The 19,917-nt window shown below is 45.5% G+C and overlaps 1 protein-coding gene across 1 annotated transcript in view; it reads left to right on the top strand.

The window, feature by feature from the left end:
* The first annotated feature begins 11,512 nt into the window (after nt 1-11,512).
* Nucleotides 11,513-19,917, top strand: part of CES1 (carboxylesterase 1) — a 36,468-nt gene continuing 28,063 nt past the window's right edge. The window contains exons 1-2 of the mRNA XM_007459485.1: nt 11,513-11,564; nt 14,951-15,158. Coding sequence (XP_007459547.1) covers nt 11,513-11,564; nt 14,951-15,158 — 260 coding nt within the window. The remainder of the gene's footprint in view (nt 11,565-14,950; nt 15,159-19,917) is intronic.

The following is a 19,917-nucleotide window of genomic DNA, read 5'->3' as shown; positions in this document are numbered from 1 at the left end:
TCAAGCGTGCCAGAGCCTGTACCCCAACTGCCTTCTTTATCAGGCCCTCCACATCTGGCCACTATCATCCTGCCCTAATCACTCCAGGCCAATTACCTGACAACTGTGCAGTCCCTAAGCCCCACAGCCCATTGCAACTGGCTAGTTTGCCAATCCCAAACCTGCTTATTATGCTTCACCTCTACCTTCCCCCCCACCCCAGGAACCAAGATAAAGCTTCTTGCACCCAATTCCTCCTTCCTTCCTCTGCCTCCTGATGCACCCGGTGCCTCACCTGTGGCCCACCATGGTGGTGTCACGCCCCCTCCTCTGGGGAGCTGTGAGTAACAAACTGTCTTTTCAGTGGCAGTTGGCTCCTGGTCCGAGGCCTTACCACACCTCAGATTGTCTATTAATACACTATATCTTAAAGCAACCCTTTTATTTATGAATTACTTTTTTACACTGTCTCCATTCCAGACACATTTTAGAAACAGCAACCCATTTCAACCTCACAGTAGCCCAATGAGGTAGATAACAGTTGTCACCCCCAACTGTAGAAATTTTAGAAGTACAAAACCGAGGCACAGAAAAGGGAAGGTTCTTGCCTCAGGACACACAGCTAGTAAGTGCTGAGCTGGGATGCAAACACATGCACTATGGCTCCAGAGTCGGTATTAATATTCTGGTATGCCACTCTCCATGATTTGGCCTCATCGATACTAATAATCAAGAGGAAAATAGTAGGCACTCTCCAAAGTTCTCAACAGCAAGGCGGGAGGTCAGCTGATTTCCCTCCCGCACATGGCCTGTGCAGCTGTGTCTCATGGTGTTTACCCTCCCCTGTGTCTCCTGCCACCAGATTGGCTGGGCTCAAAGCTCCAAGTCCAGAGGGTGAGCCATTGCTAGGGAACTTTTGCCCTGTATGCATCTCTGGCACCTCGTCCCAGACAAAGATTTCAAAATGTCACCCCACTATTTGCATTTCAGGAAGACTCATGCCAAGCTGTGGAAGTGGAGAGGGAGGTCAGGACCAGAGCAAAGAGCCATAGTACAGAAGGGCAGCTCCCATGCCTACAGGTCTCTAGGAGTTTGGAGAGGCAGTATGGTCCCACCCCTCAGCTCTGCCCCCGTCCCGCCCTGCCCTCTCCAGCTCTGGCTGCAAGCTCCTATCCCCCAACCCCCCCACCCCCGCCACCTCTAAGACACACCCTCCCCGCCCCAGAGTTTGTCCTCTTTTATACTGACGGCCAGGACTAAACCCTCCAATTACAGGTAGCCAGAGACTCTTCAAACAATTTGTTTCATAAGTGTTTTTCCCTTCCTGGACTCCAACCTTAGTGTGCTGTGGGCTACCAAGGCAGACACCAGCACACGGAAGCCTTTGGACAAGGGGAGGCTGTGGTCTGGGGTCCTCAGAACAGCTTGAAAACTTTCAGAGCAACTCCACAGCTGCCCAGCTGGGGGATTAAGGGCAAATCTTTTCATTTCCCTGGGCTTCTGTTTCATAGAGTTCCATGCTCTTATTTTGGAAACATCTTAAATCTCATTCAGTCTCCCTTCTGATGCCTAAATTAACTTCACAATATTGCTGCTAAGTGACTCAGCCTCCTGTTGCACACCTGCAGGGTCAGGATACTCATTACCTCTCCAGGCAGGGATCTTTGGACAGAATGTTCTTACAATAAAGGGACTCCATCTCTCTATAGTCTTTGGCTCTAATTATTCATTCATCCATCCCTCCATCTTTCCTTCCATTTATCCATTATTTCACTTATTCGTTCATTCTCCAAACATTTACCAAATGCCTGGCACTATGCTAAGTGTAGTGGATACAAAGATAAATCCAAGACATGTTGCTGTAAACTGGACTGGATCCTGAATTTTTCTAGTTTCCTCAAATATCTGGCTACGACTCTCCAGACAAAAGTTTCAAGTTTTTTCCCACCTTTCTGATTTGGAATCACTAGGCACAAAGACTGTCCTTGAATCTCCTTGGAAGGGAACCCATTATAACAGGTCCTCCTGACTACCCAGATGACAGCCAAATATCAGGGACTTAAACCTTGGGTCCTCATTTCCTTTTTTTAAAAAAATTAATTAATTAATTAATTTAGTTTGGGCTGCGTTGGGTCTTTGTTGTTGCACGCGGGCTTTCTCTAGTTGCGGCGAGCAGGGGCTACCCTCCGTTGCAGTGCACAGGCTTCTCATTGCAGTGGCTTCTCTTGTTGCGGAGCACGGGGTCTACGCACACAGGATTCAGTAGTTGTGGTACATGGGCTTAGTTGCTCCACGGCATGTGGGATCTTCCTGGACCAGGGCTCGAACCCATGTCCCCTGCATTGGCAGGCAGATTCTTTTTTTTAATATATAAACTTATTTGTTTTATTTATTTATTTTTGGCTGCATTGGGTCTTCGTTGCTACGCATGGGGTTCTCTCTAGTTGCAGAGAGCAAGGGCACCTCTTTGTTGTGGTATGCAGCCTTCTCATTGCAGGGGCTTCTCTTGTTGTGGAGCATGGCCTCTAGGCATGCGAGCTTCAGTAGCTGTGGCACACGGGCTCAGTAGTTGTGGCTCGTGGGCTCTAGAGCGCAGGCTCAGTAGTTGTGGCGCATGGGCTTATTTGCTCCATGGCATGTGGGGTCTTCCTGGACCAGGGCTCGAACCCATGTGCCCTGCATTGGCAGGCGGATTCTTAAGCACTGCGCCACCAGGGAAGTCTGGCAGGTGGATTCTTAACCACTGTGCCACCAGGGAAGTCCTTTGGGTCCTCATTTGTCAACTTAAAAGGATTCCTCTAGGTGCTAGGAACTGCACAGCTGCTGGAGACCTCAAAATCAAATTGACTAGGAAAGGAACTAGCCAGCATTGAGGTAGCCTACTTCCTACCAAGACATTGGATCCAGAAAGTTTCATTCCATTTCTCCTTTGCTACTTGACCATTCTTTTCCTAATTCTTACACCATGAAAATATTTTATGATTCTTTTGTCCACCTTTGCCTTGCTCTGGCCTGGGAAGATAATGCCATTGATCAAATACCTCAGGACATTGCAAATAATGGTAATCCATCCACCAAATGACCATTAGATTTGCCATGATGGTGGTGATTCTGTAGTTTTTCCTGTCACAAACTTACCCTGATTTCCAATGCCTCAGTTTCCCTGGAACAACCTCAGTCCCCTCTGTACTGTGTCAGACAACGTGACCCTGGGGGTCCATTTCCCTGTCTCTGATTCTCTGCCTGTGATCCCAAACTGTGTACAAAAAGACGGACACAAGGCAAGGATAACTGGAATAAATATGCCTGTGTGGTCTATCAACCCTCAAATTTTATTGACCTCCACGGCTGATGCCTTTCCAGCCCTGAGACTCAAGTGGGAAGCATTCATTATTCAAAATTCGCTTCCTTTGGCAGATTACTACTCTGCCGGGTAGGAGTAAGTGCAAATGAGGCTATGATCCGAAACCTCTCCTCAACTGTTAAAAGTATTGCAGGATCTTCTGCTAACATAATGGTTGCCCAACAAAAATCCTCAGACTCTCTGGACAGGTTGTTTTTTGTTTGTTTGTTTTGTTTTTTAACATCTTTATTAGAGTATAATTGCTTTATAATATTGTGTTAGTTTCTGCTGTATAACAAAGTGAATCAGCTATACGTATACAGATATCCCCATATCCCCTCCCTCTTGCGTCTCCCTCCCACCCTCCCTATCCCACCGCTCCAGGCAGTCACAAAGCACTGAGCTGATCTCCCTGTGCTATGCAGCAGCTTCCCACTAGCTAAGTGTTTTACATTTGGTAGTGTATATATTGGACAGGTTGTTTTTGATAATAAAAACTGCCATTGATTATCTTTTAGCTGAACAAGTAGGTGTCTGTGCTGTGGACCACGACACTTGAGGCACCTGGATTAACACTTCTGGGGAAGCTGAACATCAGTTGAGCATGAGATCACTGAGCAAGCCACATGCCTTAAGAAAGTGACTCTTTCAATGGGGTCTTTCCTTGACTCATTTGATTTTGATTGATTTAGGTCTTGGGGACCATGGCTTTAAAGTACACTCTAGACATTAGGAATTATCCTGCTTCTAATAATCATAGTAATCTCCCTGGTGTGTTGTAGCCCCTCAAAATCTTAGATACATATTCGTAGCTAATCTCCCTAAGACTGGAACATCAGAAAAGGAACAAAGAGAATAACCAACTAAAAAAATGTGAATTGAAAATCATGACCTCTGAATACTACAGAGATTCAGCAAAGAACATCATGACCTGTGAATACCACACAGGGGATCAGCAAAAACTTCAGAGTGGCAGCTGGGAGTGGCACTGATGCCTTAAATTTTTATCACGTCTCTCAGTTAAGCTGAGACTCTGACCAAAAGCGGAAAATTGTCAAAAGAGAAAACAGTCCCAAAATGGAATGACTTGCACTAAGCACACGTCACCAAACAGGTTTAATATCTAACTTACAGTTCAACTTCTCTCAGGAGTAAAATGTTAAACCAGTCAATCTGGAATTGTCTGGTCAGCACCAGTGAGGTCATTGGCCTGATAGACCCCTGCCATCCCCCCCTTAAAAAAATTTTTTTTATTGTGGTAAAAGTCACATAATATAAAACATACTGTTTTAACCATATTTAACTGTACAGTTCAGTGGCACTAAGTACATTCACATTGCTGTGCCACTCTCACCGTCATCCATCTACTGCATTTTTCACCTTCCTAAACTGAAACTCTGTCCCCATTAAACACTAACTCCCCATTCCCCCTCCCCATGCCCCCAACCCCCTAGCCCCTGGCATCTACAAATGTACTTTCATACTCCATGAATTTGACTGTTCAAGGTACCTTGTATAAGTGGAACCAAACAGTATTTGCCTGCACCTACTTTATATTGGAATGCATTTTTAAGGTTAACTTAATATATGTCCTACAAACAGATTGTACCTTCTTTTTTTTTCCCCTGTGTTAAACAATAGGTTCTCATTAGTTGTCTATTTTATACATAGTAGGGTATATATGCCAATCCCAATCTCCCAATTTATCCCACCCCCTTTTCACCCTTGGTGTCCTTTGTTCTCTACGTCTGTGTCTCTATTTCTGCTTTGCAAATAGGTTCATCTGTATTATTTTTCTAGATTGCACATATATGCATTAATATATGATATTTGTTTTTCTCTTTCTGACTTACTTTACTCTGTATGACAGTCTCTAGGTCCATGCACGTCTCTGCAAATAGCACAATTTCATTCCTTTTTATGGCTGACTAATGTTCCATTGTATATATGTACCACATCTTCTTTATCCGTTCGTCTATTGATGGGCATTCCATGAACTGGCTAAATAGTGCTGCAGTGAACCTTAGGGTGCATGTATCTTTTCAAATTATGGTTTTCTCCAAGTATATGCCCAGGAGTGGGATTGCTTGGTCATATGGTGATTCTATTTTAGTTTTTTAAGGAACCTCCATACTGTTCTTCATAGTGGCTGTATTAATTTACATTCCCACCAACAGTGTAAGAGGGTTCCTTTTTCTTCACACCCTCTCCAGCATTTATTGTTTGTAGATGTTTTGATGATGCCCATTCTGACGGGTGTGAGGTGGTACCTCATTGTAGTTTTGATTTGCATTTCTCTAATAATTAGTGATGTTGAGCATCTTTTCATGTGCCTCTTGGCCATCTGTATGTCTTCTTTGGAGAAATGTCTATTTAGGTCTTCCGCCCTTTTTTTGATTGGGTCGTTTGTCTTTTTGGTATTGAGCTTCATGAACTGTTGTTATATTTTGGAGATTAATCCCTTGTCAGTTGCTTCGTTTGCAAATATTTTCTCCCATTCTGAGGGTTGTCTTTTCGTCTTGTTTATGGTTTCCTTTGCTGTGCAAAAGCTTTTAAGTTTAATTAGGTCCCATTTGTTTATTTTTGTTTTTATTTCATTACTCTAGGAGATGGGTCAAAAAAGATCTTGCTGCGATTTATGTCAATCCGGAATTGCCTGGTCAGAACCAGTGAGGTCATTGGCCTGATAGACCCCTGCCACCCCTTAATGTAAGGTTACCATGCCACAAAAAATGCACTCTTATTTAGTAACTTCCTTGTCCCACCTCCTTCTGCCTATAAGAGTCTTTCATTTTGTATAGCTCTCTGAGCATCTTTCTTTCTGCTATATGGGGTACTGCCCGATTCATTAATTATTGAATAGAGCCAATAAGATCTTTAAATTTTACTCAGTTGAATTTTTACCTTTTTAACACCTTTAATTCATGACAATTTATAATCTTCCATTTATGGAAATGGGAAAATTTTCTTTTTGAACAATTGCATTAAAACAAAAAGAATTAATTCATTTAAGAAAACTGCTCATAGGAACTTCCCTGGTGGCACAGTGGTTAAAAATCCACCTGCCAATGTAGGGGACATGGGTTCGAGCCCTGGTCCAGGAAGATCCCATATGCTGCGGAGCAACGAAGCCCATACGCCACAACTACTGAACCTGCACTCTAGAGCTCATGAGCCACAACTACTGAGCCCATGGGCCACAACTACTGAGCCTGTGTGCCACAACCACTGAAGCCCACATGCCTAGAGCCCGTGCTCCACAACAAGAGAAGCCACCGCAATGAGGAGCCCACACACCACAACGAAGAGTAGCCCCCGCTCGCCACAACTAGAGAAAGCCTGTGTGCAGCAACAAAGACCCAGCATGGCCAAAAATAAATAAATTTAAAAAAAGAAAAAGAAAACTGCTCATAATAGTACAGACGGTATGCTGATATGGCTAAAAATGTGATGTTAGCATGAGAATAACAGATTCCAGAAACACTGTATATGTCTAGGCTGCATTGAAAAATTTCATGGAATTCCGGGTTCATAGAATGTTGATCCAAGGTGGATGGCGCATGAGGGATCACCTCAGCCATTGCCACCCCTGCCTCTCACCACTCCCTTTCCAAAAAGGACGTCCGAAGTCACCCTGTGGGTTTCCAGACCTCTGCCCCCCAGTGCAGCGTTCTCTACCATGAAGACTCTGCCTGATTAATCCCATGATTAATGGACAGAGTCCAGTTGAATGGTCCAGTAGGACATGGGCTCAGACTTGTCTAGTGCTTGTTCTAGTATGTGCTCTCCACGTATCTGTTGAGTGAATTGATGGAGATGGCAGGGGTCTGATTTGGAGCTTAGAGGTGTCTTCTTTCCCAAGACCTGCCCAGCTACTTAGGCATTAAGGCCAGTATAGGATTTTCCTCTTCAGACTAGTTCCATATGGCAGTTTCCCAGTTAAAAGCTGTAATCTCTATCAAATGCCACTGAAACAAGAGCTGTATCACTTACAGCTGGTGCGACCCAGGGAGGGGGGCACAGGTTGAGCAAATTGAGGTCTGGCTTGATGCCTTACCCATTTCTGCAGAGTCATCATGAGCCAGAAGTGGGCATGCAGGCTGCAGACACTTCAAGGTTTGGGCATAGCTGCACGTGTTTGCGCAACTGTGGGTGTCACAAGAGGGCATGTGATGGAACAGTGGGGCTGGGAGAATAATTCATCCTTACCTTTTATATTTTGCTAAGACAGCATCCTGCAGTCTTCAGAGTCTAAGAGCCAGGTCTGCCTCAAGTTGCAAAGGCCAGCTGGCCAGGGCAAAAGGCAGGATGGTTTTCCCTTAACAGCTGTGTGTGTGTGTGTGTGTGTGTGTGTGTGTGTGTGTGTGTGTGTGTGTGTGTGTGTGTGTGTGTGTGTGTGTGTGTGTGTGTGTGTGTGTGTGCACGCACATGTGTGTGAATGTATGAGTGCAAAGTGATTAGAAACAGCTTTGTTTTCTGCTTAGGAAGACAGCCTGGGTTGTTCAGTGTGGAGAGAGATGGGGGTGTTCTTTATTAGGGTTTTCTTTAGGAGCCATGTTTCTTTCCTGGTAAAAGGAAGGAGCCTGGCCCAGGTCAGTCTTTGTAGAAGCACTCAATTCTGGGGCCTGACTCTACTGCTGTCCCCAACTCGACCCTCAGCGGCCTGCCACAGTGGCTAGAATGGGTGCAAGTGAGCATCACCCTTAGAACTTGGGTCTCCAAAAGCTTCATTTCAGCTACAACCTATGATGCTGGCCCAGAACCCATGAGCTTTTCTAAGACTGTCATGTGCTTTCCGGTTGCCCAATTCTTCCTAAGGTTAATATTGGTCTGGCCTGGACAAGGTCAGTTTTGACAAATGACAGTTGGGAAACAGTGCAAGCGTGGAGAAGGCACAGCTGCCCCTTCAGTCTGCTGCCCTAGAGACAACCCCTTCACATCTGCTCCCTCTCCATGGACAAGAACACATTTCACATCTCACGACTCCGGTTAACACAATGTTTAGAGTAAGGTCTATAACACTGTGCAGCTTTTGTTCAATTCTCAGCTCTTCCTCGTACTTGCTGTGTGACTGTGGGCCATTTCCTTGTCCTCACTGAGCCCTGGGAGATCATAGTATCAATTCACAGGTTTATTTTGAGAACTAAGTGAGATCCTACATACAAAGCCCTCAGCACGGTCATTCCCACACTGTGAGTGTTCCGTAAATATTTGTTAAATGAATGTCTGAGTGAATAAAAGTGGAAAATACTAATAAAAACACTCGCAATATTATAGCCAGGAAATGGCTGTTGCAACACAAATTAGAGGTATAACCTTCCAAAATTTTTCCTCCCCAAAGAAAGGTATTTTTTATATTATAATGGGATATTATACATGACTAGAATTTTTATTTTTTTATTTATTTTTATTTTTTATTTTTTATTTTTTTGCGGTATGCGGGCCCCTCACTGCTGCGGCCTCTCCCATTGCGGAGCACAGGCACCAGACGCGCAGGCTCAGCGGCCATGGCTCACGGGCCCAGCCGTTCCGCGGCATGTGGGATCTTCCCGGACTGGGGCACGAAACTGTGTCCCCTGCATTGGCAGGCGAACTCTCAACCACTGCGCCACCAGGGAAGCCCTATTTTTATTTATTTAAAAAATTTTTTTTTATAAATTTATTTATTTTTGGCTGCGTTGGGTCTTTGTTGCTGCATGTGGGCTTTCTCTAGTTGAGGTGAGCAGGGGCCACTCTTCGTTGTGGTGCATGGGCTTCTCATTGCGGTGGCTTCTCTTTTTGCGGAGCACGGGCTCTAGGCTCGCAGGCTTCAGTAGTTGTGGCATGCAGCCTCAGTAGTTGTGGCACACGGGCCCAGTTGCTCTGCGGCATGTGGGATCTTCCCAGACCAGGGCTCGAACCCCTGTCCCCTGCATTGGCAGGCAGACTCCCAACCACTGCGCCACCAGGGAAGCCCTAGATTTTTTAAAAATATTTATTTATTGAAAGATTATCCACACACCATAAAATCACCTTTCTGAGGCGTACACTTCAGTGGTTTTCAGTATATTCACAGAGTTGTGCAACCATCACCACTATGTAATCCCAGAACATTTTCATCACCTCAAAGAGAAGCCTCTACGCGTTAGCAGCCGCACATCCTTCCCCCACCACAGGCCTGCAGCAGCCACGAAACTACTTTCTGCCTCTATGGATTTGCTTAATCTGGACATTTCATACAAATAGAATCATACAATATATGTCCTTTCATGTCTGGCCTCTTTCATTAGCGTAATGTTTTCGAGGTTCATCCATGTCTAGCATGTATCAGTACCTCATTTCTTTTTATGGCTGAATAATATTCCATTGTGTAGATAGATATTATTTTATTTGTCCATTCATCAGTTCCTGGATATTTGGGTTCTCTCCACTTCGGGCCATTGTGACTAATGCAGCTATTTGTGTACAAGTTTTTGTATAGATATGTTTTCAGCTGTTGTGGGTATATACCTAGGAGTGGAATTGCTGGGAAATCTGGTAACTTTGTGTTTGATTTTTTTTAATTTTTAAATCTTTTTGGCCTCATCACGTGGCATGCAGGATCCTCAGGGATCGAACCCGCGCCCCCCTGCAGCGGAAGCATGGAGTCTTAATCTCTGGACCGCCAGGGAAGACCCTGTGTTTGATTTTTGAGGAATTGCCAAACTGTTTCCTAAAGCAGTCATAATTATATTATAATCTGGTTTTTTTTCCCCTTCACAATAGATCGTGACTGCCTTTCCTTGTCAATAAATAGAGGTGTGTATGACTTCCCTGGTGGCTCAGTGGTTAAGAATCCGCCTGCCAGTGCAGGGGACCCAGATTCGAGCCTTGGTCAGAGAAGATCCCACATGCCACAGAGCAACCAAGCACATGCGCTACAACTACTGAAAGCCCCCGCACCTAGAGCCCATGCTCTGCAACAAGAGAAGCCACCCCAGTGAGAAGCTCGTGCACCGCAACAAAGAGCAGCCCCCGCTCGCCTCAGCTAGAAGAAGCCCACGCGCAGCAACAAAGACCCAACGCGGCCAAAAATAACTAAATAAATAGAGAGAGGTGTGCATCAGTAGTTTGAGTGAAAGCATAGCATTTCCTTAGCCAGCTGTACCAGAATGTATTTAGAGAATGTCCTATTGTTCAGCATTTAATAATTCTATAAAACAGGCTTTGAGCATTTTCCTTGTGTCCCTAGTGAGTAAGTGGCACTTTCACACGTGTACTCAGAGCACTTTGTATCCCTCTACTTTGGTGCTTTCAGACTGCACTGCAATCTACTTATCACCTCTCCCTGCATCTGTCTTATTTATTACATAGTGAGTTCTTCCAGGAGATGGAACATGTCTTGAATTTATCTTTGTATCCATTGCACTTAGCATAGTGCCAGGTATTTGGTAAATGTTTGGAGAATGAACGAATAAGTGAAATAATGGATAAATGGAAGGAAAGATGGAGGGATGGATGAATGAATAATTAGAGCCAAAGACTATAGAGAGATGGAGTCCCTTTATTGTAAGAACATTCTGTCCAAAGATCCCTGCCTGGAGAGGTAATGAGTATCCTGACCCTGCAGGTGTGCAACAGGAGGCTGAGTCACTTAGCAGCAATATTGTGAAGTTAATTTAGGCATCAGAAGGGAGACTGAATGAGATTTAAGATGTTTCCAAAATAAGAGCATGGAACTCTATGAAACAGAAGCCCAGGGAAATGAAAAGATTTGCCCTTAATCCCCCAGCTGGGCAGCTGTGGAGTTGCTCTGAAAGTTTTCAAGCTGTTCTGAGGACCCCAGACCACAGCCTCCCCTTGTCCAAAGGCTTCCGTGTGCTGGTGTCTGCCTTGGTAGCCCACAGCACACTAAGGTTGGAGTCCAGGAAGGGAAAAACACTTATGAAACAAATCGTTGAACCTGTAGGTGGCTACCTGTAATTGGAGAGTAAAGTCCGGGCTCTTGATTTAAAAGAAGGTAAAATTCTGGGTGGGCGTGGCTTACAACCCTAAACAGCAGCCCACAGGGAAGGGTGGGAGAGCTTTTCTGTTATTTCCAGATTAGGCTACGGAGCAACTGGGGCAGGAGCCTGTGCAGAGAGCTGGGGGCGGGGACTGGGGGCGGGGACTGGAACAGACCCTCTGAGCAGGGCCGAGACCTGCGGGCACAGGAGCTGCTGTCCTTCCACGATGTGGCTCTTCGCTCTGGTCTTGTCCTCCCTCAACACTTTCACGGCTTGGGGTGAGTCCTCCTAAATTCAAATAGCGGGGGACCTTTGGAAATCCTTGTGTGGGACAAGGGGAAGGAGTGACAGGGGCGGTTCTGCAGCAGCGCGCGCTCTGTGGACTTGGACCGTCTAGCCCAGCTGGTCCTCCGCAGCAGGAGACACAGTGGATGATAAACACCCTAGACTCGGCTGCACGCCACCACACCAGAGGAGGACAACCAGCTAACCTCAACCTCCAGTTGAGGACGTTGGAGAGTTCCATATCTTTTCCTCTTGATTACTAATACAGACGTGGCCAAATCCTGGAGCTTAGCTTACCAGAATATTAATACCGCCTCTGGAGGCAGAGTGTGTGGGTTTGCATCCCAGCTCAGCACTTACTAGCACTGTGAGCTTAGGCAAAGGACTTCCTTTTTCTGTGCCTCAGTTTCCCCCTCTATGAAATGGGGGTGAAAGCTGTATCTACATCATTAGGCTGTTGTGAGGTTGAAATGGGCTGTTGTTTCTGAGAGACTGCCTGGAATGGAGAGAGTGCAAAAAAGGGATAAAGAAGTTGTTTTAAAAGACAGTGTATTGAAAAAAAAAAAAAAGACAGTGTATTGGGACTTCCCTGGCGGTCCAGTGGTTAAAGACTCTGCACTTCCACTGCAGGGGGCACAGGTTTGATCCCTGGTCGGGGAACTAAGATCCCGCATGCCTCGCAGGGCAGCCAGAAAAAAAAAGACAGTGTATTAATAGACAATTGGGGGTATTCTAAGGCCCACAGATCAGGGGCCAACTGTCATTGACAAGATGGTTTATGACTCAATTTCCCCAGAGGAAGGAGTACGGAACTACCATGGTGGGCCTGGAGGTGAAGCCCTGGGTGGGTCATGAGACACAGGGAAGAAGGAGGAACTGGGGGTGAGGGGCTTTATCTTGGTTGCTGGGGGGAAGGAAGAGGTGAGGCAGGATAAGCAGGTTTGGGATTGGCAAAGTAGCCAATTTCAGCAGGTTCTGGGGCTTAGGGACTGCACAGTTGTCAGGTACTTGGCCTGGAGTGATTAGGGCAGGATGATAGTGGCCAGATGTGGAGGGCCTGATAAAGAAGGCAGTTGGGGTACAGGCTCTGGCACGCTTGAAGGGGAAGTTCATTCCTATCATTAGGGATTGGCGAACTCTGGGAGGGGCAGTCCCTCCAGAATCAGCAAGGCCCCAGGTGTCAAGGCATCAGAATACAGAACATAAAAGACCTGGTTAATACAAGGGTGCAGCAAGGGACCTCAGAATGCCTCTGTGCCATTTTATAGATGGGGAAACTGAGACTCAGAGAGGGAAATGTACATGCCCAAGGTCAACCGGAAAATCACGCTCTGAATTCTATCTCTAACTCGACTCCAGAGCCGGTGCTCTGGCTGTCAGTGCACTGACAGCCCAGACTCCACTGGGTTTTATCTAATTCCTGGGCCTATGACACTGTGAGAGGCCTGGGACTGAGGGTAAGAGCAGAGTAAGAACCAAATTAGGGGCAGATTATTCCCTTACTGCTGTTTACCCCCTGGCAGGGCCATGCCACTTCCACCTTTAGAAAGTCCATACTGGGAACTTCCCTGGTGGCACAGTGGTTAAGAATACGCCTGCCAATGCAGGGGACACAGGTTTGAGCCCTGGTCCGGGAAGATCCCACATGCTGTGGAAACTAAGCCCGTGCGCCCCAACTGCTGAGCCTGAGCTCTAGAGCCCGCATGCCACAACTACTGAGCCCATACGCTGCAACTACTGAAGCCACGTGCCTTGAGCCCATGCTCTGCAACAAGAGAAGTCACCCAATGAGAAGCCCACGCACCGCAATGAAGAGTAGCGCCCGCTCACCGCAACTAGAAACCAAGACCCAACACAGCCAAAAATAAATAAAATTTAAAAAAAAAGAAAGTCCATACTGGCTGACTCCATTTCCTCAGTTACTTCATCTGAAAAATGGGCATATTGATGTCTACCTAGCAAGGCTTTTGTGAAGATTAGTTTAAAGGAACTGGAATGCCCATGTAGCACATAGTAAGTGCTCAGTATACAAACATTACATATAACACAAGTGGTAACTGCTGCTGTTACCAGCCAATCACCCACTTTTTCACCCTTGCCAGTTGGACATCTGTCCACTTCATCTCTCTTGAAGGTTATCATCGGATTTGTCTGTAATACCAAATCTGGGTTATTCTTTTCTGTTCTGGCCACATACTTTGAGAGAGAGGTTGACCTTGTGTCCATAACTAAAGGGGAACAATTGGGAGGATGAGAGGCTGGAAATCGTTTCCTGTTAGGATGCTTAAACACACTGAAGCTGTTGAGGACGGACAAGAGAAGACTTGAGGGATGGGTATGAACATGGGTCACTAAGGCTGCCTGTCACATGAAGGTGCAGGATGTCCCAGAGCAGGTAGGACCAGGACTGATGTGGCAGCTTCAGGGAGACGCATTTCAGCTCAGTGAGAAAGAACTGTCTGCTCCACGAGAAGGGGACAGATGGAATCTGAGCCCGTCTCGCTCCCTCTGGATGACCGTGCTCAGAGGCAGCAGAAGGGGCCTCTTCAAGCTGATTGTGTCACTCTCTTTTACTCCAGGACAGTTCATTGCTGCTCATTTACCCACTAAATAAAGCCCGAATCACTGGCCTGGCCTTTGAGACCCTCCCAGACATGAACCTGCCTCATCCAGGATTATGTTCCTCCCCCATTACTCTTCCTGACCCAAATGGGCCAATCGCTCTTCCTCAAGCAGGTCTTGCACTTTGCTGTCACAGAGCCTCACCTCTGCACAATCTCATCTCTGTTTATACCTTTAAGCACCCTCTTCCACCTCCCCTTGTCACTCCTTCCACTACTGCAAGTCCCAGCTCCAAGGTCACTGCCTCCATGAAGCCACCAGTCAGAAGGCCTCGCTCCCTCTTCTGTCTCCTATGGCACCTTACTTGGTATGTCTCTCAGGACATGGACCACTTTCTTCTCAGCAGTAGGGTCAGGTATGTATGTGGCTCATCCTCCACATAAGGCCAGATTTCTGAGAAGAGCAGCCTGCTCTTGTTCATCCTCTCATCCAGCGTGCAGCTCGGCACCAGCGTCCAGTGATTGTTTCTAGATGCTCCTAAGTGTGGAAACTGAATGCCTTCTTCATTCCCAGTGGCTCTTCTTTTTGCATTTATGTCTTATTTGATGCTGTTATACCTCCAATTCCAATTCGCTCCTTCAGATAGCGCTGTGAGTTAGGAAGGACAGTTAGCTTCACTCTCTCTTACATAAGAAGAAACTGAGGCTTAGAGAGTTGAAGGGACGTTCAAGCTCACGTGGCAAAAGTAACAAAATTCACCCAGAATCCAGTTCACACCTTCACCACTGACATGTTCTCATTTCCTCTCAATGTCCAGCAGGACAGCCTCCCTCACTGCCTGTTGTGGACACCGCGCAGGGCAGAGTTCTGGGAAAATATGTCAGCTTAGAAGGTTTTGCACAGCCTGTGGCCGTTTTCCTGGGAATCCCTTTTGCCAAGCCCCCTCTTGGATCCTTGAGGTTTGCTCCGCCGCAGCCTGCAGAACCATGGATCTTCGTGAAGAATACCACCTCTTACCCTCCCATGTAAGTCAAGGTGTGACTCTGGCATCTTCCAGTGGGGATGTTCGCCTCAAAGGGACGCAGGAAGGAGCCAAGGCAATCCTCTGAGTGGCTCATACTTTGTTCTGGAATCCTCAAGATATTGTAGATCCTTACAAACATTTCAGAACTCTCACAGCATTCTAGAGCCATTTATTCAACTAATATTTATTGAGCAACTTTGCCAGGCATTTTCTAGTCTCCTGGAATCTATTAGTGAACAGAACAAAGATTCCACCTTCATGGAGCTTGCATTCTAGCAGGGGCAGATAGATAGTAAACAATATGCAAATTAGTAAATAGACTATACAGTATGTTAGAATATGATAAGTGCTGTGGAAAAAAATAGAAAGTTGAGCAGGTAAGGGGTTTCAAAAGTAATGATTCTGTTAACCTAAAACAATAAAACAACCAGATATTTTACCAGCAAAACCAGAGATTTATTTGGGAGCAGCAAAGAATCACAATTGGGGATATGCAACTATGGCAAACCACATGCAAGTCTGGTAAAAGGAAAGGAAACTCTTTTATAGAGGCAAAGGGGAAATTAGGAGGCACTGTTATAAACAAAAAGTCCATTGGAGGAAACTGGGAGTTTGTTATGTAGTGGCTTTTAATTGGCTGAGTAATGATAGTCTCTGATTGGCTGAGCTGTTGCCAGGCAAGGAGGAAATCTTTCTTGTAGTAAAGTCGTGTCACTTCTGGTCAGAGGTGCACAGTATGTCTCTTCCTAGGGGGATCTGTATTGAGGTGGAGTGATATCTTCCTGAGATCTCCCCCTCCTCACCTGCAGATTCCATTTTAGTGAGGGTTCTCTTTATTAATTTTCACAGTTCTATTCATTTTCCTTCCTGAACTTTACCATAGTGGAAAGTGAGGTGGGCCAGGAGATGTGTGGATGGGTAGTGTTTTGGGGTGTTGACTGGGCAAGTTCTCAACTCCCAAATGTGTCTAGCTACCTAGTCACAAGCAGAACAATGGTTGATGTGTTCTAGTTAGCTGGCCAGGTTGGGCAAGAAGACTCACAACTGTCCCCCAAGGCACCTTAGATGTCTACAAGCTTTGATTCAGAACTTACTTATCTCAGCAAGAGATTTCTAATAATTTCCAGGGTCCTGCCTCTTGCTGAATTTTCTTTTCTTCTCTCCTTACTCCCTTCCTTCCTTACTTCTTCCATTCTTTTAAAATAATATTCATTCTTTTTATTTCCTGATTGCAATTAATATGTTTTATTTATTTTTATTGCAAGTATACCTTTTATTTCCTGATTGCAAGTAATACATACTTATTACATAAAAGTGAGAAAATATAGGTAAGTAAAGGTAAGAAAATGAAAATCATACACCACCTAGCAAGAACTGTTGTTCATATTTTAGATTCTATTTTTCCAGTCTTTTATCTGTTGTATAATTTCTCCCTTAAAATGTAATCACATAATTTTCTGTACCCAATTCTAATGTGTGTGTTTTTTCCCCCACACCAAAAAGCAATTCTCACACACCACATGTGTGTCCAACAATTTAGCTAATTCTGACGCTCTCTTCCTAGAGATAGCATCAGATTCCACAGATTAAGGGCTCAGCTCCACAATAACTCCCTCTGCTTCAGATGCCAGTTCCAAGTCCAAGTTGTCACCTATGCTTCTGACCAACTGGCTATAAATTAGAGGTTCCTGTGACCCCCTCCTTAGGTTCTATTAATTTGCCGTAGCAGCTCACAGAACTCAGGAAATTAGTTTTCTCACTAGATTACCAGTTTATTATGAAGGATATTAAAGGATACAAGCCAGTAGCCAGATGAAGATATCCATAAGGTTAGGTCCCTGACAAAGGAGCACCCATCCATCCTTCTGGAGTTTGGGACCCAGCACGGTGGCACTTAGTTCTGGTTCACCAACCAGGCGCCCTCTGAACGCTGTCCTTTTGGGTTTTATGGAGCCCTCATTACATTGGCAGGATGATTGAAAGCATTGGTCACTGGTGATTGATTCCTCTCCAGCCCATCTCCCCTTTCCAGAGGTCAGGGGGCTGTGGCACAAAGTTCCAACCCTCTAATCACATGATTGTTCCTCTGGCAACCAGTTCCTGCTCTTAGATGAGGTCCAAAAGTGACCTCATTAACCCAACAGTATCCACCACTCAGGAGATTTCAAGGATTTTAAGAGCTCTTCAGGGCTTCCCTGGTGGCACAGTGGTTGAGAATCCGCCTGCCAATGCAGGGGACGCGGGTTCGTGCCCCAGTCCGGGAAGATCCCACATGCCGCAGAGCGGCTAGGCCCGTGAGCCATGGCTGCTGAGCCTGCGTGTCCGGAGCCTGTGCCCCGCAACGGGAGAGGCCACAACAGTGAGAGGCCCGTGTATCGCGGAAACTGGACAAAGATCAAATACATATTTCTTCTTATATCACAATATCATATTACACGATACAGATACTTTATTTTTATTTATTTATTTATTTTTATTTATCTATTTTTGGCTGCGCTGGGTCTTCGTTGCTGCATGCGGGCTTTCCCTAGTTGCAGCCAGCGGGGGCTACTCTTCGTTGTGGAGCGCGGGCTTCTCATTGTGGTGGCTTCTCCTGTTGTGGAGCACAGGCTCTAGGCACGTGGGCTTCAGTAGTTGTGGCGCATGGGCTCAGTAGTTGTGGCTCACAGCCTCTAGAGCGCCGGCTCAGCAGTTGTGGCACACAGGCTTAGGTGCTCCATGGCATGTGGGATCTTCCCGGGCCAGGACTGGAACCCATGTCCCCTGCATTGGCAGGCGGATTCTTCACCACTGCGCCACCAGGGAAACCCCAAGACAGATACTTTAGATGCCTGTTTTGCTCATGAAAGTATATCATGAACATCATTCTATGTCATTAAATATCACACCCCGACATTTAATAGCTGCATTACATTGCATATTGAATCATAATTTATTTACCGCACCTCTTATTTGGGATTATTAATTGTTCTTGATGATTTTGATAATATAAGTAGCACTATGATGAATATCCTGTAGCTAAATCTTCATGCATGTTCATAAATATTTTTGGATAAGTTCTAAGAAATAACATTTCCGAGTAAGAGTATTTTTAAAATTTCCCTTCAGAAATATTCCAACTGCACCTCTTTAATTAATATATGAAAACCTCCATTAACTGAATTTTAAACAATGTTTTGGGTTATTAAAAATGATTTTGGGCTATTGAATAGGCAAAATAATGATAATTTTTATTATCTTCATCATTATATATATGATTATTCTCTTTATTCTACATTTATCTGAATACTAGTGACATTGACTTATTTTTCTCGTTTTAAACTTTTGATTGTCTTCTTTTATGAGTATTATGCCCCTTGCCTTGGTGATCTGGGGAAAGTTCCCCCGGGATGGAAATCAAGAGTTTATCTTTGGAGCTCTGACTCTGCCAATTGACAGCTGTGTCATCCAAGCACCTCAGTGCTTCAGTTACCTCACTGACATACTGGAGGCAGTCATGCTGTTTTGTGAGGACACTGAGATCTGGAAATGTGACTTATAATGTCCTTGGAAACATAAACACTACATAGTATGGTTCTTTCTGGCTGTGTGACCTTGGGCAAATTCTCTAACCTCTCTGTGCCTCAGTTTCTCAACTGTAAAATGTGGATAATAACAGAACCTAAATCATGGGGCTGATGTGAAGATTAAATGAGTTAATATATAAGGAGTATTTAAAACAACATTTGGTGAGAGAGCACCAGAATCACAACTAACTGCTGAACAGTCATTAACAGGAAGACACTGGAACTCACCAAAAAAGATACCCCACATCCAAAGACAAAGGAGAAGCCACAGTGAGACTGTAGGAGGGGTGCAATCACAGTAAAATCAAATCCCATAACCGTTGGGTGGGTGACTCACAAACTGGAGAACACTTATACCACAGAAGTCCACTCACTGGAGGGAAGGTTCTGAGCCCCATGTCGGGCTTCCCAACTTGGGGGCCTGGCAATAGGAGGAGGAATTCCCAGAGAATCAGACTTTTAAGGCTAGCGGGATTTGATTTCAGGACTTTGACAGGACTGGGGGAAACAGAGACTCCACTCTTGGAGGGCACACACACAGTAGTGTGCGTATGAGAGCCCAGGGGGAAGGAACAGTGACCCCATAGGAAACTGAACCAGACCTACCTTCTAGTGTTGGAGGGTCTCCTGCAGAGGTGGGGGTGGCTGTGGCTCACTGCAGAGACAAGGACACTGGCAGCAGAAGTTCTGGGAGGTACTCTTTGGTGTGAGCCCTCCCAGAGTCCACCATTAGCCCCACCAAATAGCCTGCAGGGTCCAGTGCTGGGTCGCCTCAGGCCAAACAACCAACAGGGAGGGAACTCAGCCCCACCCATCAGCAGACAAGCAGATTAAAGTTTTACTGAGCTCTGCCCACCAGAGCAACACCCAGCTCTACCTACCACCAGTCCCTCCCATCAGGAAGCTTGTACAAGCCTCTTAGATAGCCTCATCCAATAGAGGGCAGATAGCAGAAGCAAGAAGAACTACAGTCCTGCAGCCTATGGATCGAAAACCACATTCACAGAAAGAGAGACAAAATAAAAAGGCAGAGGAATATGTTCCAGGTGAAGGAACAAGATAAAACACCAGAAAAACAACTAAATGAAGTGCAGATAGGCAATCTTCCAGAAAAAGAATTCAGAATAATGATAGTGAAGATGATCCAGGACCTAAGAAAAAGAATGGAGGCAAAGATTGAGAAGATGCAAGAAA

This window comes from Lipotes vexillifer, unplaced genomic scaffold (assembly GCF_000442215.2).
Source record: "Lipotes vexillifer unplaced genomic scaffold, Lipotes_vexillifer_v1.1 scaffold342, whole genome shotgun sequence".
Classification (NCBI taxonomy): Eukaryota; Metazoa; Chordata; class Mammalia; order Artiodactyla; family Lipotidae; genus Lipotes; species Lipotes vexillifer.
The sequence above is the reverse complement of the archived record's forward strand: the minus strand, read 5'-3'. Positions and strand labels throughout refer to the sequence as shown.